This window comes from Megascapheus bottae, chromosome 36 (genome assembly GCF_031878675.1).
Source record: "Megascapheus bottae isolate mThoBot1 chromosome 36, mThoBot2.hap1, whole genome shotgun sequence".
NCBI lineage: Eukaryota > Metazoa > Chordata > Mammalia > Rodentia > Geomyidae > Megascapheus > Megascapheus bottae.
The window spans coordinates 1,421,240-1,444,600 of record NC_143544.1 but is presented as its reverse complement, the minus strand read 5'-3'; the positions used below and the strand labels follow the sequence as shown (position 1 = coordinate 1,444,600).

General features: G+C 44.2%; 1 protein-coding gene and 1 non-coding gene across 3 annotated transcripts in view; both read left to right on the top strand.

The window, feature by feature from the left end:
* Window positions 1-23,361, top strand: part of Shisa9 (shisa family member 9) — a 188,337-nt gene that overhangs the window by 2,286 nt on the left and 162,690 nt on the right. For both annotated transcript variants that reach the window (XM_090324746.1, XM_090324745.1), the window contains exon 2: window positions 12,065-12,192. In XM_090324746.1, the coding sequence (XP_090180872.1) occupies window positions 12,065-12,192 (128 nt within the window). The remainder of the gene's footprint in view (window positions 1-12,064; window positions 12,193-23,361) is intronic.
* Window positions 22,855-22,980, top strand: LOC150042173 (U6atac minor spliceosomal RNA). The gene has a single exon (XR_016533660.1). It is a non-coding gene; the product is annotated as a U6atac minor spliceosomal RNA (small nuclear RNA).

Here is a 23,361-nt window from a genome sequence, read left to right as displayed (position 1 = left end):
GTGAAGGGCCACAGTAAGTGGTGTCACCCTATCTGGACCACGCTCTGAGCTGGTGGCAGGTGCATGACTGCCCAAATCTCCAAGCCTTTTCCAGACCAGTCACCCCTCAGGATGCCATCCCAGGGGAGGGAGGAGAGGAGATGGGGAACTTAGCCTTTGGGGGTGTGTGTGGAGGGTGGAAACAAGACCCCAGCAACTTGTAAGACCTCTCTGACCTGGGCCAAGCTGATGTCCGACAATTCTTCAGGAGCCAGGAGGTACCCCAATTCCTTATTGTGCCCCTACTAGCTCTGCTTTTTTTGAGGGGTATGTGAATAGTGGAGTGGGTTGCAGGTGCCAGGAAAAGTCTTGTTTACAGGCACCATTTAGGGGGTACCCAGTCCTGAGACAAGTGCCTCCAGACAAGCTCTCCAGGTATTTTTTTGGGGGGGGAGGCACAATTCCAGAATGTGGAAAATGCATTAAAAATTACTAGCAATTGACTCTAGTTGGGGCAGAGAATCGTTGATTTCTACTGGCAGCTTCTAAGACACATTCTTACTTTTCCTCTCCCTAACCTTGTTGCTTTTTTTGGGGGGGGGGAGGGAAGAATCACCTGTAAAGTTTTAAAGGAGATCATGTGGTGGTGTAGGTTGGAGGGAAGTCCCACCTTAATTATTTAAATTACAATTTAGTGTAGGACCTGGGTCTCTGTAGTTGAAAAGTGGTCCAGGTGATGGTCATTTTTCCACTGATTGGTAAATGGCAAACACTTGCTGAGCACAGTATTGTTTGCTGACTGGAGGTGTGTGTGTGTGTTTATATGTATGCACATACATGTGCACATCTATAGATGTGTATGGGGGAAGGTACTCATTTAGTTCTAAAGGCTACCCTATGAGACAGGTGCTCTTAATTTCCAAGTGTGGAACTCATAGTCAGGGTTTTGTCTGGTCACATGACCAGAAGGCTGTATAGTTTCTAGGCCCTCTAATTCAACTTGTGCCTTCAGCAAGCAGATGTATTCAGACCCAGCCTCAGGATTGGAGGGTGGTGGTGGTGGGGACGGTATTGGGGTTCCAAAGAGCAGGGTCTTGAGTGCCATTCATAGAGATTCTGAACTTATAGGTTAGGAATGAGCCCCAGAAATTGGCTCTATTCCCTCCCCCCACACCGTGCTCAAGTAGTCTACACTTTGGGGGGAAAAAACAGATCTTGGATTTGTGAATTATTCAGTCCTGGGGTCAGGAGATGGATCATGAATCCATGAGAATGGAGAGGGGCTGGTGTGATTGTTAATCTGTGCTTCCTCGCTTCATTTCTATGCGTGTGTAACCTCTGTGTTGGTCCGTCTGCTCCCCATGTTCTGGGCTGCTTCTCTGAATGTCTCTTGTTCCGATGGTGTGTCATGTGGCGGCTGGCTCATTAGCTCTTACCTGACCATGATCTGGTATACCCAGCACGCCGAGCTTGGCAGCAGAGAAGCCTGCTAGGAGGTGAGGCAGCTTCCAGGTAAAAGGAACCTGCCAGCCACAGCCTCTTCACTCGTCTGGAGCTGCAAGGGATGATGAGACAAGGCTTTTCCTGTTGCTCCCCCCCCCCCAAAAGTACTTACAAGGACACAGCAGGTGGTTGCAAACCCAAATGCACACTTGGGAACCCCCCTCCCAACCAATTTGGGTAGTTTAGCAGCGTCGGAGGCCTGTCAGACAGTGATCAGGGCAGGGCCTCCTGGGAGGGCTGCAGAGAGGGTTTTCTGATGGAAAGATCTTTCAGTTCCCCAAGTGATGGAGTTGGTTTTTTTTTTTTACCTGCCAGGTTTTTCCATTTGTGGATTTTTTTTTTGAAAAAGAAGTTTTCTTTCCATAGTTTGCCATTGTGAACCATGGAAAACATCCAAGGATTTTGCTGGAATAAGGAACCTTTGGGTGGCTCGTGCTGGGGCTAGGGTTTTTTTTAACCTTGGCAGGTTCACTTCAGAGGCTTGATAATCCTTTGTGGTAGGGTGTTTGAAATCTGGGGGCCACACCTATACCCTCAGTCACCAAAGTAAAAAAAAAAAATCTCCAGGCATTCCAGATGTAGAAGAGAACAAAAATCTCCAGTTGAGAACGATTAATCTAAATTAGTTTTTAGTATTTTTTTTGGATTGGCTTAATTGGGTTAATATTTCATTCTTACATATTTTTCTTTTGCCCTCTTTTTCTCTCGTTGCCTTTTTTCCTCCCTCTCTCCCCTTTCTTCCCTCCTTCCCCTCTTCCTCCTCCTCCTTTCCCTTCTTCTCCCTCCCTTCTTTCCTCTACCCGTCCCTCCTTTCCTCCTTTCTTCCTTTCCTCCTTTCCTGCTTCCCTCCTACCTTCCCTTCCTCCACCATCTCTTACCCTCTCCTTTTCATTTTCACTGCAACACTTGAAAATACTTCGTAGACATGACACTGAGCTCCTAAAAGTCTCAGCCTGGATCTCCTAAGACCAAACATGAAGCCCCACAATTCCCTGCTCTTTGTTCTGGAATACTCAGCCAAATCAGAATGTCCCCTGGAACCCTAGATGTATCTCAGATCTGGGGGTTTCTCCTTTGGGTCCTGTCCCGTGGTGCGCTGTCCTTGGCTGTGAAATCTTTGTCTCATGAGCCTAAATGTTTTACAATCCACTATTAGAATCCGTTTCTGGCCATTGGAGATGGGAAGGTTTCACACACAAATCCGGATTCCAGATTCCCTTTTAGAATTCTCTAGGTCTGGTGGTCCTAGCCCTGCATCTTCTTCCCCTGGTGGTTGTCGGTGGCTGTAGTGGCTCCGAGATTCTCTGTCACTACTACTTTGTCTACCTGCCCACTGCGGAGAGACAGCCAGGTCAGACTGACCAGCACAAATGGCATGGGCTCCAGTTTTACTGAGATCCAGTCCCAGCTCAGTCACTTTTCTAGCTGTGTGACTCTGGGAAGATTGCTTCACCTCTCTGAGCTTCCAGTTCTTTGAGAATTTCCCAAGAATCAGGCTTGCCAAGTAACATGCCGTTCAGCCACAATGGCCTTTTCTCATGTTCCTACTGGAATTTGTCCCCTTGTGTCTACCGAGCAGAGGAATGTTCAGATCTCAATGTCCAGCTCTTCTCTGTGTCTGGTTTAGGAGCCAGGTCTCTTAAACCTCTCTGGTCTTGCCTTTTAATGAGAGCAGGAGCAAGTGGTGGGTTTGAGAACAGGGAAGAAGAAGGTTGCAGTCTGTGTAGCTCAAACACACTGCCAAGTGCTGTCTGGGTGATATCGAAGAACCCAGGCTTAGATTTGCAATTTTGCCATAAGCTTATATGTAAATTCTCATTTAATTTCACACCCCTCCCCCACAAGGTAGGTTCTGTGCAGAAGCATGGAGACGGTTGCTTTCCAAGAGCCTGCGCCAGCTCCCAGGGTGCTGAAGGAGATTGATTTCAGAGCCAGACGTGTGAGGCAGAGGGTATGACCTTGACTGCTAGGTAGCCTCGCCTTTGAGTTCACACCTGCAAACAAACAATGTGTGCTTTAGTTCTAGTTCCAGTAGCCACTGTAAGATCAAGCCAAGGAATGAATATATGTATATGTAAAGATATATATATATATCCATATATATATAATATTCTGTATCTGCCCCTGGCTGGGTCAGGTCTCTTGGGAGGCATGGGTGAGCAATGACCTTGAGGGTAAGAACCATGCTGTCAGAAGCTCTCGCCACTCAAGGCTGGTAGAGAGATCACGTACCATTCTTTTGCTTATCTTTAGAATTAAAAAAAATTCCAAGTTGTGAAATGGCACAGCACAGAATCCTGAGAGGTAGAATCTTTTGCAAAGAAAGATTGAATACCCTTCTTCAGTATGCCTTGTTTTGTTGTTTTTGTTTTTATATTGTCTTCCAGTTCCTCTCCAGTCTGCCCAGCTTCCATCACCACACTTGTGGGGTAGCCCTGTAGCTCTCCCCGGCTGTCTGATGAGCTCCTGAAGGCCTATCTGTGCTTGTGTATGACTGCGGTGTGTGGAACATGTCTGAACTTGTTTTTTGTTAATTGTTATTATAGTGCCATACAAAGGGGTTATAGTTACATAAGTCAGGTGAAAAGTACATTCTTTTTGGATAATGTCATCCTCTGATGTTTTTCTTGTAGGATTTATTTGCCACTGTTTGGGGTCTGTGTCCCTTTGCCTTTTTGTTTTGTGTCAGTGCTGGGGTTTGAACTTAGGTCTTGGGTGCTGCTATCTCTGAGCATTTTTATACTCAAGACAACCATTCTGCCACTTGGGCCGCATCTTCTACTTCTGGCTTTTTTTTTCTGGTTAATTGAAGAGAAGAGTCTTATGGATTTTCTTGCCCAGGCCGACTTCAAATAGCCATCATCCACAGATCTCAGACTCCTGAGTATCCAAGATTACAGGTGCAAGCTATGGTCTGTTTGGAAACACTGTCATCTTCTATCCACACGCTGTGATTGCAAATTAAAGCCACCTTCTCCTTTTCCTCCCTGACAGGAGCCAAGCCATCCCTATCTTGGGGTCCTTGCTTTGGCTCTGATTCTCTTCCACCAGAATTTGGATGGCAAGGTCATCTCACCACGTGTCCGTCTGTCATTCGAGTGTCAACTCCAATGTCTTTCTCCCAGACGGCTTTTCCTGACCCCTCAGCCTTAGCTGTTCCCTTCTCATTCCCCGCTCCATGTATCTCTCAGGACTACCTGCTTCACTCTGTATTGTGGCTTACTACGAGGTTATTAATTTATTTGATGGGCTAGTTTGCTATCTTCTGTGATCATCACGGTCAAGGGAAAGAAGGACCTGATGGTCTTCTCTTCACAGCTGTGTGCTGATGCCAGGATGTCAATTCCTCTGGTTTTGGATGACTTGGTGTACACAGTTGCATGGTACATTCTTCCATCCACACACCCAGTCGAGTTCCACTGGACACTGCCCATGGCATGCATGCAGAACTCCAGGCTCAGCGACAGCAGGCTATGGTAGCAGGTGTTTCTGCCTTCGTAGAACCAGCAGGCAAAAATATCAGGGTCAGGTAATACACAAGGAAATCTGCCAGTGAATCAATACTGAGTCGAGTCTGGTGAAATTGCTGGTATTCAATCATTTTTTTCAACCTCAAACATGTTAGTGTTAATATCAGGGAGCGGAGTATAGCTAAGGAATATCAAAGACATCGACATGTAGCTTTCCCTTTTTTCTTTTTTCTTATTTGTGTGTCACCACTGGGGCTTGAATTCAGGGCCTCTTGCTTCCCCCCCACCCCCTTTTTTTTTCTCCAAAAAATTTTTTTTGTTTTTGCCAGTCCTGAGGTTTGAACTCGGGGAGAGCCTGGGCTGTGTCCTTAAGCCTCTCTGTCTTCAAGGTAAGGCTAGTGCTGTACCATTTGAGTCACAGCACCACTTCTGGCTTTTTTCCCCTTTTGTAGTACTGAGGAATAGAAGCCCTGGCTTCATGCATAAGCCACATTCCAAGCTTTTTTTTTTTTTTCTCTAATAAGATACCTCTAGCCTGCAAAACAACCAGTATGTGGAGTTTGAAAGTCCTGGGTCTGGGTCTGCAGGACAAGTCTCAGGTCAGGTGTGAAGGCTCAGTAGGCAGGATGCTTTTGGACCCAGAAATAACACAGCATTCTGGTTCTGAGGTCTTCAGTGGGAGAATTCTCTCCTTTTGGCGGAAGGGACAGTCTTTGGACCATCACTGGATAAGATGGCACCCACCTAACATGAAAGTGGGTCATTTGCTTGATTCACTGCATCAGTTTAATGTCAATCGCATCCAAGAATACCCAGAATCAATCTGATCAAATATGTGGGTGTGGGGAGGAGGGGGCCAAATGGACGCTTCTGGCTCTCACAGTACTTAGGATCTCAGTACTTATCAAGTACTGGGTGGCCAGGCCTCTCCAAGCATCATCTGATGCTTGTCACTTTGGGTTATGGAATCAAACTCTGTATTTTTTCAAAACCAGTTCTCCAGGTACTTAAATTGCAAGTTAAAAGTCTTAAGAAAGGCTCGAGCTGTAGACCAGAGACAGTGCTGGGTCCTTCGGCAGTAGTTTGCTTTTAATGACTCATAGTTGGTTTTTTCCCTGGGCTGTCATAATTTCATTTTCTTAACATAGCCATATTAAAAAAAAGCTTTAAAAGAATTATAGGGGCTGGGACTTTGGCCTAATGGTAGAGTGCTTGCCTAGCATGCATGAAGCCCTGGTTTCAATTCCTTGGTACCAGATAGACAGAAAAAGCCAGAAGTGGTGCTATGGCTCCAACTGGTGGAGCTCTAGCCCTGAGAAAGCTCAAGGGCTCAGGCTTTGAGTTCAAGCCCCAGGACTGGCAAAAAGAGAAAAATGAAGAAAATTATGTATACTACCAATCTGTAGAAGCATGGGCCCATGAACAATTCGGAGGTAGGTTGTAAAGTGTGTGTAAGTGCTTGGAGTTTGGAGCCTGAAGTGAGATGATCACTGAAGAGTATGTGACTGGGTTGGGATGACTTCGTACTATTATTAGCTAAGATCTCAATGCATAGTGAGCCCAGAGGGTGATGTTCCTAATGAATAAATAAACAAAATCAGGTCTGGAATATTCCCCAGGAGGGTTTGAGTATTTTTGGCTGATTTGTTTGGATCTGAAGAGACCATCTCTGCTTTATTCTTGTACAAAGCCACCCAGGAGCATGCAGCCACCCTGTGTTGTCTTTTTGTTTCCTCCCTCCCACCTTCCTTTCTTCCTTCCCTCCTTCTGTTATTTTGTTCTTTCTTACTGTTTTCCAAACAGGATCTCACTGTGTAGTCCAGGCTACCCCTGAATCCACCACCCTAGCTGCCTCTCTAATGCGGGGACTACAGATGTATATTACTACATCTGGCTTAATTCTGCTTTCTGGTAACTTGCCCAGCCCTGCCTTTAACCTGTGGAACTGTCACAATGTGTGTGTATGAGTGCATAAGTACATAGTGTGTATTTTCCAAGTCATGTATCTGCATTGTGAAGGTTAGTATGGCCAAAAAAGACACAGTCTCTTAGGAGAGAAGCCCAAAGATACAATGCTTTCTTGAATTTAATCCTGTAAAATACTTGTCAAAATGAAACTCTAGGAAATGGGAGTTTTTGTTTTCTTTGTTGCTGTTTTGTTTTTTTGTCTTGTTTGTTTATGTGTCGGTCTTTGGGAGTGTAAACCGAGGCACAGAAATGGAGGGACAAAAGTGAGAAATACAGTAGTGATACTCACTGGACGCTGTGAAAAATGAGCTATACAATTTGTGAGTGGAGAGGGAAATTGGGAGAGAGCAAGGGAAGGAATGACGCTGTCCAAAGAGCAATGTACTCACTGCCTGACTTATGTAACTGTAACCCCTCTGTACATTATTATTATTTTTGCCAGTTCCGGGGCTTGAGCTCAGGGCTTGAGCACTGCTCTTGGGCTTTTTTCAAGGCTAGAGCTCTACCACTTAAGCCACAACATCATTTCTGTTTTTTTTTTTTTTTCCTTTGTATGTGGTACCAAGAAATTGAACCTGGGTCTTCCTGCTTGCTAAGCAGGAACTCTACCACTAGGCCCTGTACATCATTTGTATAATAATTAAAAAAGGATACAGCCTGTGTGACCCTTTTGGGGACATGAATAGCTGTAAGACAGGTAGCGTGCCCCAGTGAGGGTGGTGCTGAGAGGCACCTTGCTTGGTCTAAAGTCCCTGATTCTTGATACCAGATAGGACTGGATTGGTACAGACTGTACTATCATTCATGTAATTAAGCTGATCTCCCTCCTTTCCCTTCTTTCTCTCTCTCTCTCCCTCCCCTTTTCCCTCTCCCTTCTTCTCCCCCTCACCCTTTACTGGTGTTTTAAACTCAGGGTTTTGTGGTTGCTGGGCGAGCCCTCTACTATTTGAACCATGGCGCTTTGCTGTTGTTTTATGGATACAGGACTTATACTCCCGCTCAAGCCACCTTCATACTTAAGATCCTCCAGCCAATCACTGCCTCTGCTGTAGCTGGGATTACATGCCTGTTCCTGTAAACTTGGCTAGTTGGATGGGAAGGGTCTCGCTTTGCTTTTCCTTGAACTGGTCTGGAACGGTGATCTTCCTATTGTCTGCTGCCTACGTCGCTGGAAGAGTGACAGGAGTATGTGCCTCAACTCGAGGGCCAGATTATTTCTTCTTAGGTTTTTAATGATGAGAGACAGTATGCAGGATGACTATTTTCTTTTCCCAGTGCTGGGTCACTTTACGCAGTCTTTGGAATAGGCTGGCTCTGGAGACTTCTTGTCCAGAAAGTGGATGTCTCTAAGAATCCTCCTCTCTACTGCGCATTCTGGGAATGGTGGACTGGCTGGGAGAGGGTGGGGGTAGAAGATTGGGAGGGGGAGGGGTGCATCTTTGGTTTTGAGACTGGTGTGTCCCAGTTTTCAGCGCTTTGGAGAAGCCTACGGTCTCTGTAAATGGCAGTGTGGACCACATTCACAGCAGTCACCCCGATAACCTTCCTTTACTACCTTCTGGAAACCTCTTAATGCTTTTTTTTTTTTTTTTTTTTTTTTTTTGGGAGAGCCCCAAGTCTGGGAGACACCCTGGCATCTTGCTGAAGGAAAATGCACAAATAATTTTCCATTCAATTACAGAGGAATTCAACGATCCCTTGACGCCCAGGATGAAGAGCCTGTTTAGAAGTGCGAAAGGCAAGTTAGGTGGGGGAAGGCCTTTGTCTCCCTCCCCCCGCCCCCCGCCTCACACGTTCCCGCTTGCCTCACAGAGGTAGGAAGGAGCCTGACCTTGGATTTTAAACCTCTGCTCAGGCCCTCTGCTGATGAGCTGGGCTGGCTGACTTGGGGACAGTTTTTCCTTCACAACGAGTGACAAAAATCCACATCTTGAAGTCCCCTCCTCTTGACTTGCCCGGCTCCAGTTTTGTTGTTAGCCCTGGCTGTTCTTCAAGTATCTATCTCTTTCCTGCCTCAGACCCTTCGCACCTCCATGTGTCTTCTCTGCGATGCTTTCTCCATCCTCGCCTGTATGTCATTCTGCGTTCTGTGACTTGCTTAAACAGTCGAGGAGACATGGACTTACAGAGAGGAAAAGTTTTCTTTTTCTTTTTTTCTTTTGTGAGGGCAGAGTTCTGTGGGATTTGTATTCAGTTGGCCTTGTTGCCTCTGGACCCGTGGTGAGCGAGTAGCCATGAGCAGAAAGCATGTGGTAGAGCGAAGCTGCTCCCTCTCCAGCCATGAGAATCAGAAAGAGGAAGAGATGAGGGTTCCAGACTCTTCTTTGAGGCCACCCCTCCTCCCCTATGACCTGAAGACTGACCTCTTCCAGCTTTCCAACTCCCAAGAGTGTCAAGCTGGGGACCAAGCTTTAACACATGGGCCTTCTGGAACCATCCAGATGCAAACTATACCATTGTGTTACTGAATCCTCCTCTTCCCTCAAGTATCGCCTCTTCATGCAGTCTGACCACAGCATCTCTCAGTTATAAGATTGTACAGAATTCAGTGACTTTTTGTTACAGTCTCAACATGGTATAATCTCAATCGCTGTTTAGCTCAGTAATGTTGATGGTTCTTCATCCCACTAAAAAGAAAACTGTATCTGTTAGCTGCCCCTTTCCTGGGCCTCTTTCTTAGCCCTTGGCCTCTGGCAAGGGTTGAGTTTTGAGTTACCACTCGTTCTCTTTGGGGAATTCTTGTTGTGGACATTTTGCACAAATGGAATCATAGAGTTCCTGGCTTTTTGTGTTTGGCTTCTCTGGCTGAGCTTCTTGTATGGCTGATATAGGCTTCCTGCCTTTTTGTGGCTGAGTACTATTCCATTTCATATCTCTCGTGTGTGTGCACTCATCTGTATGTGGGTAGACATTTCAGTTGTTTCTTGGCGTATCCCTGCTCTTGTGAAAAAAAAACGCTGCTATGCACTGGTTTCTTTTGACGGCATTACTCTCCGTGTGTTTGTTTATTTGCAGCCTTTACTTATTTAACATGTTCTATTTATTTTCTTATTCTCTCCCATAGATAGAATGTAAGCTCCAGGAAGGCTGCGACCTCGTTCAGCTTGTGCACAGCTGTATCCCCAGGGCCTCGCGTCATGCATGGCACATAGTAGAAAATAAACATTTATTGAATGAACAAACGATTGAGAGCTGTTGTTATTCTCCTGTTCCATAATGGATTCCATTTTTTAAAAAAAATTCTAATTAATCCAAGGCCTCTTTTTGGGCTGATCTATGTCTCTTCCCCACCTGAGACTTTTTACCAGCCATGGTTCTTGCCCCTGGAGTCATAGTATCGCCAGCAGACATTCTCTTAAGCCTCTGTTGCTCTAGCATAGACTCAAATTTGAGCCTGCAGCACAAACATAGGGAGGGCCTAGGATAATGCCTTGTACCAGGCCCAATCCTGGGGTTTCTGACCCAGTAAGGTGTGAACGGATCCAGCAGTTCCCATCAAGTTCCTGGGTGGTGCCAGTGTGCTGATTGACAGATGTCAGGGTGAGACTCTTCTGCTGTGGTTGGTAGGTCTCAGCAGACAAGGGACTGGGGGCTGCTGAATTCATAGGTGATAGGTGTGAGCTTTCCTACTGACCCCCCCAGCAGTTGTTCTTCATTTCCCATCTTCTTTACATGAGCTGCAAGGGTCTGATTATCTAGGGATACCTGGGACATTCTAAAACATGGCCTTGTCACTCAGTATGTGTGCTGGAAGAGCACTCCCAAGCATAAGAAAAAGTCTGTGTGAAGATATCCATTGGTCGGGGGGCAGAGGCCATCTGGATGTCACTAATGTAACAGAGTTGGGTGTCCTGGTTGGTAATGAACTGACTGGATGTTAGCTGGCATCCATTCTGATTGGTTGGTTCCTATCATCTTGCTAGTGGTTGCTGCCCATGGAACTCATTCTCCTTACAGGTAAGTGAAATATGAGGGTTTCCAAGGATGATGATAGATGTTTGGAAAGGAGCAAGGAAATGCTTCCTTCATTCATAGGGGACTAGCTCTGCTGTTGGGTATGCAGAAGATAACGGCAGAAGGAGGTTTATGGTTAAAACACCATTTAGGCAAAAGATATCTCTCAGCAATAGTATATACAATATTCTGTATCTTTTAAAATTGTTCGTATATCCAGGCGCATCCATGATGAAGGGTAGAGGAAGAGGGAGGAGAAGCATGTTGGTGGATCTGGTTGATAATGATGATTGTCTCTGTTTTATGTGCACATTCTGAGCTGTTCTCCTATGCATACATATACCGTGATGCTCATTGGTCATTGAACTGTGGTCCCATTTTCTGGAGGACGGAAAGCCAAGTGCTGGTGGTTCACACCTGTAATCCTAGCCACTTAGAGGGCTGAGGTCAGAGTTGTGGTTTGAAGCCATCCCAGGCAGGAAAGTATATGAGACTCTGAACTCCCAGTTAATGACTAAAAAAAACAAAAACTGGAAGTGAAGCTGTGGGCTCAAGTGGTAGAGTGACATCCCCATGAGATAAAGCTAAAGGTCAGCGGAGTTCAAGCCTCATACTGGCACAAAAAAATGAGGACCAAGACACTGCACACTCGCTGTGTGACCTTCAGCAGGTTCATTTGTTTCAGCATTTTATTCCCCTTTCATCTGCAGCAGGTCATAATTCCCCCATAGTGTCCTGCTTTGTTTAGTTAAGGCACCCCTTGTGGTTAGTATGATCATGACTGGCTCATGGTAAGTACTCCATACATGTCGGACTATTGCTGTTTCTGAGAAACACTGTGTTAGATATAAATGCAACTGAGAATTGGATATGTAGTGTGTGTATTTGTTACCGACTTCTCAGCTGCTCTGGGTAGGGAGGGCGGAGGAGGGGAGGAAAGGGTAAATGGTGCTGGTATGACAGGGCCATCATGAGAAGCAAGGGAAATCATCTGTGTGGAGTCACTGTGTCCCCTCTAAAATTGCCATGAGTTTATGCTGTCTCTCTGTCCTGCCCCTAATGGAACAAGATTCTCCATGGAGCCAACAGCCTTGTCTTTTGTTGATGAGACCAGGGCTTGGCTCATGGCAGGTGTCAATTGCTATGTTTTAATGAACAGATCTCCATTCATTCATTCTTTTTTTAAACAGGGCCCTGGCAGATGTCATGAGGCCTCAGGGTCACTGCAACACTGACCACATGGAGAGAGACCTGAACATTGTCGTCCATGTCCAGCATTACGAGAACATGGATTCAAGGGCCCCCATAAATAATCTCCGTAAGTAGGGGGATACACACCCCACTTCAGTTTCTACATTGTAAACTGTATGACGGTCCCAGGGCTGTCTTTCCTGGTGTATGTTTGGGTTAGTTAAAGGGCTTATCTTTGCTGAAGGCATAAGAAATTTTCATTTGTCTCTTCTGGATGTAGCTGTGTGTGACATTGTGGGATTTCACTGGATTGCCTTCTCTGTTAATGATCTACTTGGCTTTAGTGTCTTCTCCTTAGAGTCTGTGTTTACCCTGCTTGGTTCCCCTTGGTCTGTCTATTGAGTAAGAACCCTTCTGGGATGCTTGGTTCATCCACAAGTTACTTTTATTGCATATTTAAGGTTGCTAATCTGTTAGTCATTTATTTTGTTGGCTTATGTCCACACAGTTAGCCAACAGTCTTATCATTTTTCCATAGTACTACTATACCTTCTGAGGTTGACCAGTTGTTCCTTTTAAGTTTTGTGCTGTTTTCAAATAAATAGATTCCAGCTCAGATTTTTATCTACTCAAAGCTAAGGTAAAAAAAAAGGCAAAACAAGTTTGATTTAAAAAAGAAAAAGCCCCCACAAAATACTCTTGAGTGTGTAATGGAGATGGGGCAGGTATTGAGTTGTGACCTGTTGGTTTTAGGTGTGTAGGAATGTTACACAATTCAACAGTGGTAATTTCATTTGCTACTCCAGAAAAGGATTTGCTTTTGGTATTGTGTTCCTGTAGGTGTTCTTTGGGGCTATTGGTGTACTTCAAAAGATGTTGTGTGTGTGCGTGTAAACACATATATTAGTTATACATAGTTAATTTTTTTTTTGTCTGTTGTGGGACTTGGACTCTGGGCTTGGGCACTGTCCCTGAGCTCTTTTTTTTTTTTTGCCAGTCCTGGGCTTGAGCTCAGGACCTGAGCACTGTCTTTGGGCTTTCTCAAGGCTAGAACTCTACCACTTGAGCCTCAGCACCACTTCCGGCTTTTTTCTATGTATGTGGTACCGAGGAATCGAACCCAGGTCTTCATGCATGCTAGGCAAGCGCTTTAACCACTAGGCCAAACTCTCGGCCCCTGTCCCTGAGCTCTTTAGCTCAAGGCTACTGCCCTACCCCTTGAGCCACAGCACTATTTCCAGTTTTCTAGTGGTTAATTGGAGATAAGAGTCTCACGGTCTTCAGGGTCTGGGCTGACTTTGAACCCTGATTCTCAGATCTTGGCCTCCTGAATAGCTAGGATTACAGGCATGAGCCACTGTGCCCAGCCCATAATTACATTATATACATATTATATATATACATATATGTGTGTGTGTCTGTGTGTATATGTATGTATGTATTGAAGTGGCCATACTCATCAGTGGGAATAAAGGAAAAATAAGATAGTTTATTTGTAATAATAGAGTACTCCTGTAGTTATTCTCAGTCATTATTATGCTAGGTACTGGGGTTTGAACTAAGGTCCTTGGCACTGCCCTTGAGCTTTTTCACGCAAGGCTGGTGTTCTACCACTTGAGCTATAGCTGTCGCTGGTTTTGTAGTAGTTAATTGGAGATGATTCTCACAGACTTTTCAGCCTGGGGTGACTCTGAGCCATGACCTCAGCCTCGTGATTCATGAGGATTATCATAGGCATGTGTCACTGGTGCTTAATTTTAGCAATCCTATTTTCAGGTAACCTCACATTAGAGTGGTGTCTTAGAGGGGTTGGTTCAAAATAACAGCAGCTGTGGCAAACAATGCTGCAATGAACCTGGTTGTGCTGGTCACTTTAGTGTGACCTTGTTTGTGTTGTATTGGGTAAATGCCCAGGAGTGGAATTGCTGGGTCATAGGGAAGCTCTATGTTTAGTCTTTTGAGGAACCTCCATACTACTTTCCAAAGTGTTGGACAGGTTTACATTTCCATCAGTAGTGTAGTTGTATTCCCTTTGGCCACATTCCTGTTAGTATCTGTTGTTAGTTTTCTTGAAAATGGCTAATTTTTTAAAACTGGGGTGAGATGGAATCTCAGTGTTGTTTTGTCTTGCATTTCTTTTAATGCCAGAGATGTTGAACATTTCTTCATGTGTCTGTTGGCCATTTTTACTTCTTCTGAGAAATCTCTGTAAGTCCTTAGCCCATTAATAGGGTTGTCATTTCTTTGAGAGTTTATTTGCTGGGGGTTTGATTTTTTGAGCTCTAAGTATATTTTAGACACAAGGCCCTTGTCCGATGCATAGCTGGCAAAAATCATTCAGTGGGCTTCAACCCAGCTTCCCCTTAGTGGATAAATGGATCAAGAAAATGTATATGTGCACAAAAGAATTCTACATCATCAGAACAGTACGGTGCCATTTACAAGAAAATAGAATTGGGAAAGTTATATTCAGCAACATAAGACAGACCCAGAGAAACATGGTAACTACAATATACCTGGAAATTTACAGTGTGTTTACACTGGACGGTAAAAGAAAAAAATGCACTAAGACTTGATAAATTATACAGGTCTCTAGGTATTCACACAATGAAACGAAAAGGGGATATTCTTCTTTTTTATTGTGGGGATAATGTATAAAGGGGTTACAGTTACATTCATCTGATTGTAGGTGCATTACTTCTCGCACATTGATTGATACCCTTTCTCATGAGAAATGGGATATTCTTAGGAGAGGATCACATAGGCACAATTTGTTTTTATTTCCTTTTATTTTATTTATCTGCCTTTGGGCGTGTAAAGGGAGGCAGAGAAATGGAGAGACAAAGGGTGAACAAATGTAATTGTGGTACTCACTGGATACTATGTCCCAAATGAACTAAACAAGTAGGTGAAGATGGGAGGGAAAAACTGGGAGTGAGCAGGGAAGGGGTGACAGTTTTAAAAAATGTACTTTTTACCTGACTTACGTAATTGTAACCCTTCTGTACATCACCTTTACAATAACAATAAATAAACAACAAAACAACAGCATCCATACCATTGTCTGGATGTCCACATGTGCATTTGGGTGTGGCTGGTTTCTGAAGACAGATCTGCCTTGGTGTGTCATATTTTTATGATCTTGGTGATCTTTTCTGAAGCTGAACCTCTCCTGTAAGTTGCATGCACGCTTGCTTCTATTTACACTTATATACTTATTGGTGAATCATTGTTTTGGACTGTAAAATTGCAAATTTTTCCCCCCACACTTTCTTTTCCTCCTCAGTACTAGGGATTGAATTCAGGGCTTTGTGCATGCGAGGCAACACTTGAGCTTCAGCCTAGGTTGCAAATTTTTGTGCTCAGTGAGTCCAGTTGTGGGATTTGAGCTGGTGATACGAGTTCTCAGTCCCGTATGCTGACAGTATGTCCAGTTTGGGAAACTTGTGGCAGTTAGTAAGGTCAGTGTTTATATGGGTCACCAAATCAAATGTTTCAGGTTTTATTATATCCATGCATTTGGTGTTAATTATTTAGCAATTGGATCATAAAATGGCATTAGAAAGAGCCACATTTTAGAGTAAAAATATACCCACAGTTGGAAATTTAATGACCAGATCATACAGCCCTGAAAGATAGGATAAATGAGGGCATAAATGAGGGCATTTATGACAAAACCACTGTTGTGTCCAGTTCCGGCTTCGATGGAAATGGGGGTGTGTGTTCTTTCAGCAGGCTCAGGGGCAGCAGGCTGAACCCTGAAACATGTAGACCCCCAACACCACCAGTGAGTGGTGGGACAGAGAACTCCAATGATGTTGAGTCACAGGAATGAAAAGGTGAACGCATTTCACAGCGTTTTAGTGTTTTAATTTGTTTTCTTGTGCCTATCCTGGGGCTTGAACTCAGGTTCAAGCACTGTTCCTGAACTTTTGTGCTTTCCAGGTTAGGACTCTACCACTTGAGCCACAGCATCACTTCTGGGTATTTGTTTGTTTGTTTTTGGTGCTTAATTGAAGATCAGAGTCTCATGGACTTTCCTGTCTAGGCTAGCTTTGAACTACAATCCTCAGATCTCAGTCTCCTGAGTAGTTAGGATTCTAGGCATGAGCCACCAGTGTCTGACTTCATATTGTTTTGTTTTTTTTTTTTTAACTTGGAGTTTGTTTCCTCAAAGGGTTTGAATCATACTCAAGTGGTATCACAAACTCATTAAAGTTGTTCATTGAATAATGAGTTTCAACAGTCCACCAGGAAAAAGGGCAGGTTACTCCATTGATGTTATTTAACTCAGTGCCTTTGGTTTAACATGGTGCTAGAAAGTAAATTACTATTTAAGAGATGGGTATCCAGGTACTAACTAGTCCCAGAGTCTCTTGGGACAGGTTGCCTTGGTTTGTTTGTGATTCTTGCTTTGGGTTGATGTTTGTACTTGAATAATCCATGGTTTTTATACTAAAAGCATTTGTAGTAGACAACTGGGCAGACAAGTTCTGGAACATTTGTGGCCAACCCCAGGGGAGAATTCACAGAGATTGCTGCACATATTCACATTGTATTTTTCCAAGAATTTCCATCATTGTTCATACAATCCTGCTTGGGTTGACAACAGCACTTTTTCACCCTTTGTAGCATAAAAAAAAGTAAGGATCATGTAGCCATTGAGATATTTATATTGACATATTTATATTAGTCAGTTTAATTGATGTTCAGTCTTTAACAGGAAGAGCAGGCTTCTATATAATAGCTTGTTTATTTTTTATTGATATATGGGAGTGCTTTATCATAGGCACAGAAGAAGGAATTATTTGGGGGACTTTGTGGAGAGATAGGACTGGATGATGGACATTAATTTGTTATTAAGGGGCTACGAAGGCAAGAAATCAGGAGCTCATTTTGACTGATAGTGAAGGAGGGAAGAAATCCAGGCTGATCACCGGGAAATTAAATCAATCCTCTGTGGCAGAATTAAAAATGCACGCATCATGGGAGCTTTATAAAAACGGAAAGAGCAGTGCATGAGTTTGCGTTATACCAAGAAAGGCATGGCACGCTGTTTTTAGGTCAGTCATTTGTTAAGCATCTTAAGTTGCCAGAGTAGAATGGGGTTTAGTTGTTTCTGTTGAGTGTCAAGTTTTGTTTTTGGTTTTGTCTTTGTCATTTGTGGGGCTTGAACTCAGGGCCTGGGCACTGATGCTGAGCCTCTTGGTGCTTAAGGCTAGCACTCTGCCACTTGAGCCACAGTGCCACTTCCGATTTTTGAGTGATTAATTGGAATTAAGAGTCTCATGGGGACTTTTCTGCCCACGTTGGCTTTAAACTGAGATTTTCAGATCTCAGTCTCCTGAGTAGCTAGCATTACAGGTGTGAGCCACTAGTGCCCTGACCTGTATGTCAGGGTTTATTTTATTTTTTGTTTTCCTATTAATGATTCAAGAAAATTCTAATCTCTGTGTCTGGCCTCTTCTTCTTAGAACTAATGGTAAGACACAATCTGACTTTTGCTCCTATACTGGTCCAACTGCTAAGAGAATTAATTTTCATAGTTGAAATGTAGGTGTTAGGAAGGGGTAAAAATCTAGTTACCGGCAGGGCCAGGAAGGGAAAGCTTCAATGTGGGCAAACTTTGGCTTCACTTCTTTAGTAAATTTCCTGGGGTGAAAATTTTCCTGTGATGTGTGAGGACTTGCCTTTTTATGTAAGCCTGGATTTTTTTTTCTTTCTGTTGCTCATTTAGTTTATGTTCTTTCCAGGCATTCAGTGAATATTGCCTAAATATATTTAGTGTGATCATCAAAGGGGCACTGGCCTCTGTGATGACTCCAAGGAAATGCTGGTTTTCTGCAGGTCCTCCTCTGCTTCTGCATAATTACAGCTTGCTTCTGGGGGCTCACGGTGTCCCCAGGTTCCACGAACATTCTCTCTCTTCCCTGTCCCAACTTTCCTTCTCCTCTTTTGGGAATGGAAGCTCTGTCTAGTGTTGTGGTTTTTTTAAATGCTGCTACTGGAGTTTGAACTCAGAGTCCGGACACTGTCCCTTAGCTTTTTTTTTTCTTCAGGCTGTTGCTCTACCTCTTGCGCCACAGCATTCTACTTTTTATTATTATTATTATTATTATTATTATTATTATACTAATGTTTAATTGGAGATAAGAATCTCACAGACTTTTGTGCTCAGGTTGGCTTCTCTTGTCTTTTCTTCTTTCTCTCATTCCTTCTCTCCTTCCTTCTCTCTCCCCCCCTCTCTTTTTTTCCTCTCTCTCTCTCCTCTCTTTCTTTGTGCTGGTCCTAGACTTGAACTCAGGGTCTGAGATCTGTCCTTGAGTTTTTCTACTCCAGGTTAGTGCTCTATTACTTGAGTCATAGCTCCACTTCTGACTTTTTCTGAATATTAAATTGGAGATAAGAGTCTCACACACTTTCTAAAGCCTGGGCTGGCTTTGAACCACCATCTTAAGATTTCAGACTCCTGAATAGTGAGGATTATAGGCATGATCCACTAGCAGCTGGCCTCAGTTTGCTTCTTAATGACACTTTTTTCCCCTTTGGAATGTGCTTATTCATAGCAAAGTTGCAGCTGGGCCTCTCCCAGTACCTTAACCAACTTGAACCCCTCTCCCTATAGTGCTACATCTGTCACAGATCAGTTGTGACAAGTTTCTTTTAGCTATAATGTAGCCATTGCTTGGATGTTCTCAGTTCCTTAAATGTCCTTTTCTGGTCCAGGATCCATGATACCTGCTGTTACAAGTTTGGATATGCAAGTTTGGATTTGCAGTATTCTCCGATGGTATAGTAGAGACATAAAATAGCACTAATTAACTTTATGGTTGCAATAGAAAAGTGCTTGCAGACAGTCCCAGAGTCTGTAAAAACATTCCTATATAAAACCATTCACCTGGTTGCCAGGGGCTGGTGGCTCACATCTATAATCCTCAAAATCCAGGAGGCTGAGATCTGAGGATTGTGGTTCAAAGCCAGCCAGGACAGGAAAACCCATGAGACTCTTTATTTCCAATTAAACACCAGAAAACCAGAAACGGACCTGTGGCTCAAGGTGGTAGAGTGCTAGCTTTGAACAAAAGCGCTCAGGGACAGTATCTAGGCCCTGAGTTCAAGCCCCATGACTGGTACCTACCAACAACCCATTCAACCAATCAATGCTGGCATGGAAGCAGTGGCTGCCTGGACTGTGCTGTGGGTTTTCTTCTCACAGGGCGGCGCACATGGTGTTTCCTGCACGCAAGCTCGCCTGCTTCGGCGTTTGGTTAGTCTGAGCAAGTACGATCTCACCCCAAACTGAGGACAGATGGCATCCCACACTTGACTTTTGGAAAGGCTGGCGAGGATATCCCCAAATATTTTCAAAAGTTGGGAGTGATTTTTCTAGCTAGCGGGTGGAGACGAAGGTAAAATAGAGACATGAGAGCCTAAGGGTAAATGTCTGCGAGAGGGTAATATTCATGTGGATTTCTGCACAGGGCTCTGCAGAATGCTCATGACTCTCCTGATGTTCATGACATTGTCATGATGGAGAAACTGAGGCTCGGAGAGGGTAAGGGACCCGCGGTTTTCGTCACTTATCTCTTCCTGAGGTTCAGGAGCTAGCGTCACTTGTGGCTTGTTAAAGGAGGTGCTCTACCATCTGAAAATCCACTGACGCAATGTTCACCCCATTTACTCCAGGTCCCCGGGACCTCCTAAGAAGAGAGATCACGCGTATGCTTCCATGTGCATGCATGTCGCGTGTTCATGGGTGCACATGGGAGCATTCCCGCATGTATGCTCCTGTGTGTGTATGTATGCGAGCACACACGTGTTCCAGTGTGGCTGTGTGCACGCAGGCATGTGTGAGCCTGTGTTGCATGTGTATACACATACATGCACACACAGGTGTATACATATGCCCAACTGTGTATGCATGTCTGTGCATGAATGTACACAAGTGTACATGTGTGACTACTGTTTTTTATGCAGACGCAGTCTGGAGAAACAGTCGATTCCTCTCCAAGGAAATGCCGGAGCAGCTGGACCCATTCTTAGCCTTTTGTTCCCATCTAATGTTTTTCTTCTAGTCCCATTTAAGATACGAAAGCTTTTGTTCTGTTAGGGGTATTGATCTTAATATTTTATTTATGCAGGCAGACCAGGCCAGTCAGAATCTTGATGGCTCCAAACATGTCTTATATTCCACTCAGAAAAAAAAAATGAAGTGTGTATGTGTGTGTGTGTGTGTGTGTAACAGAAAAACAAACCTTAAAGGGAAAAAGAATCATTTTCTGAAAGTCATCTCCTGGGTTCTTTTAAAAGATTGCTATCAGCGCTGGTCACATAGCATTGCCTAATTAGGTTTGCTTTTGTTGTTCTGTCTAGCTGCAGGACTCTGTAGAGAGAGAGAGAGGGCACCCAACACAGAGTCTGTGTTACTTTGAAAGAAACCAAGTTCCAGACCGGGAGTTTGGCCTAATGGTAGAGTGCTTGCTTAGCATGCATGAAGGCCCATAGGAAAAGCTGAAGTGGTGCTATGGCTTAAGTGGTAGAGCTCTAGCCTTGAGAAAAGCCCAGGGACAGTGCTCAGACCCTGAGTTCAAGCCCCACAACTGACCCCACCAAAAAAAACCCCCAAAAAACCAGAAACCAAGTTCCAATCCTCTTGAACCAGGAGAAGCCTATCCTTGTCTTGCTGTGTGCATTTCCTTTGGAATAAAGAACATTTTCATTCCCATAGCTGGATGAAGCCATGTGACCCTAGGTGAATGCCTAGTGCAGTAGAGAAAACACTACCTTCTGCATTTCACAGTGCATGAACAGTGTCACGTGTGTATTGGGGCCAAGTGGGGTGGTGGCTCAGGACTGTAATCCCAGCACCTGGGAATCTGAGGAAGGAGGATGCATAGATGGAGGCTAGCCAGGACTACCTCAGGAGACCCCATCTCAAACAAACCAAAATGAAAACCTGTATCCCATCCACACAGGGAAGAGGAAACTGGCTTGGAGAATTGCAGTGACCTGCCCCAAGGGCACAGAGCTACTTAGAGTCTACCAGGCTTTAAGTCGTAATCTCTCTTCACGACCTTCCTGGTGTCTGTCCCAGGACCCATGTCGAGAAACTGTATCCCTGTCTGCTTCCCTTCTTTCTTTTCCTTATTTGATGGATTCCCCACAGAATGTCTGTGTGTGATCACATTCCTCGTGGAAAATGGAACACTCTTCCCTCCCCCCCACCCCTCACCCCTGGAAATGAAATCGCCATAACCTCTTCTCCAGGATTCAGATTCAAGCTGACTGTTTGCTCTCCTATAATTAAACATACTTCCATCCAATCAATAGGCAGCTGATATGTATTCGAATCCTATGCCAGTCAGTGTGGAGTTGGAAGAGACAGGGCAAGTTAGATCTTGGGAGAACCAAGGGGAAGGCAGCTCCCTGGGGGATGCTGGTTGCAAAAGCAAGGGGAGTGAGGGTAAGGGCATGCCTGGGAATGAGCAGATGGTCTCATAAAATAATCCTAGCTCTAGGGAGGGAAAAAAGACCGCAGGGGCAGCTTCTTCGGAGAAAATGGCATTTTGTTGTACAGGAGAAATACTCCCTAAACAATGTCCCAAGAAACAAGCTAAGGAGAGCTGAAACATCTTATTTTGTTGAAAATTTTTTTTTGTATTTTAATGTGTGTGTTTGTAGTGGGATTTGAACTCAAAACTTCCCACTCAAGCATGGCTACTTCTGCTCAAGGCTGATATTCTACCACTTGAGCCACACTTCCACTTGTCAGATTTTTTAATTTTGTGCCAGTCCTGGAGGTTGAACTCAGGGTCTGGGTGCTGTCTCTGAATTTCTCTTCCCTCCTTCCCTCCCTCCCTCCCTCCTTTCCCTCCCTTCCTTCCCTTCCTTCCTTGTCCTGGCACTTGAACTCAGGGCCTGAGTGGGGCTTTCTCAAGGCTAGAGCTCTACCATTTGAGCCACAGCACCACTTCTGGCTTTTTTCTATTTACGTGGTACTGAGGAATTGAACCTGGGTCTTTGTGCATGCTAGGCAAGCAATGTGCCTCTAGGCCAAATTCCTGGCCCCTGTCCCTGAATTTCTTTGCTCAGAGCTCTACCACTTCAGCCATAGCAGCTCTAATTCTGGGTCTCCCCACCCTGTGGTTATTTGGAGATGAGAGTCTCATGGACTTGTCTTCCCTGGGTTGGCTTTGAACTATGAACCTTGATGGGTAGCTAGGATTATAGATGTGTGTTATCAATGTGTATGGCTCATTTCCAGCTTGTTTTTTTTCTTTTGGTGGTGAATTAGAGATGAGTCTCATGGACTTGTTGCATATACTGGCTTTAAACTGTGATCTTCAAATCTCAGCCTCCTCAGTTGCTGGGATTACAATCATGAGTCATTGGAGCCTGACTCGTGCTCATTTCTTTTTTTTTTTTTTTGCCAGTCCTGGGGACTGAACTCAGGGCCTGAGCACTGTCCTTGGGCTTTCCTCAATGTTAGAGCTCTACCACTTGAGCCACAGCACCAGTTCTGGCTTTTCTATATATGTGGTACTGAGGAATCGAACCCAGGTCTTCATGCATGCTAGGCAAGCACTCTGCCACTAGGCCAAACTCCCACCCTCATGCTCACTTCTGTTGGGAGAATTTTAGTCTTAGAGTAGAGATTTTTTTCCTTTTTTTTTTTTTAGTAGATATGACAAGTTTTACACAAATTACATGAAAGAAGAGCAGTGCCTTTTCTCCCAGTTTTGGTAGGAAATGAAGGATGCTGCAGGGTAGTCAAAAAATTCTCAGCATAGTGTTGTATGAAAGGAGAGAAGGTTAGTACTCCCCTTGACAAGGATGGAAGAGGCACTTGGGCCTGACAACACGCATGCGGTTAAGGCATTGCCACCTACTTCGTGGCATCTAATCACTGTTTTTTGAACATCATAACCCAAGATATGATAAGGACACCTGCTCAGCTATGTTCATCTCTGCACTATTCACAATAGCCAGGCGATGGAAACAATCCAGATGCCCTACTGAAGATGAATGGATATATATCAATATCAATATATATATATATACATATACACAATGGAATTCTACATAGCCAACAAAAAAGATAAAATAATGGCATTTGCAGGGAGGTGGATGAATCTAGAGCAAATCATGTTGAGTGAGACAAGTCAAGACCAAAGGAACAAAAGGCGCATGGTATCCTTAATATGTGGCTATTAGATCCAAACAGTGCAAGAGCGAGGACTCAATATTTGCATTCCCAATGCTAAGGACATGGTATTGGAAATATAAACATAACTAC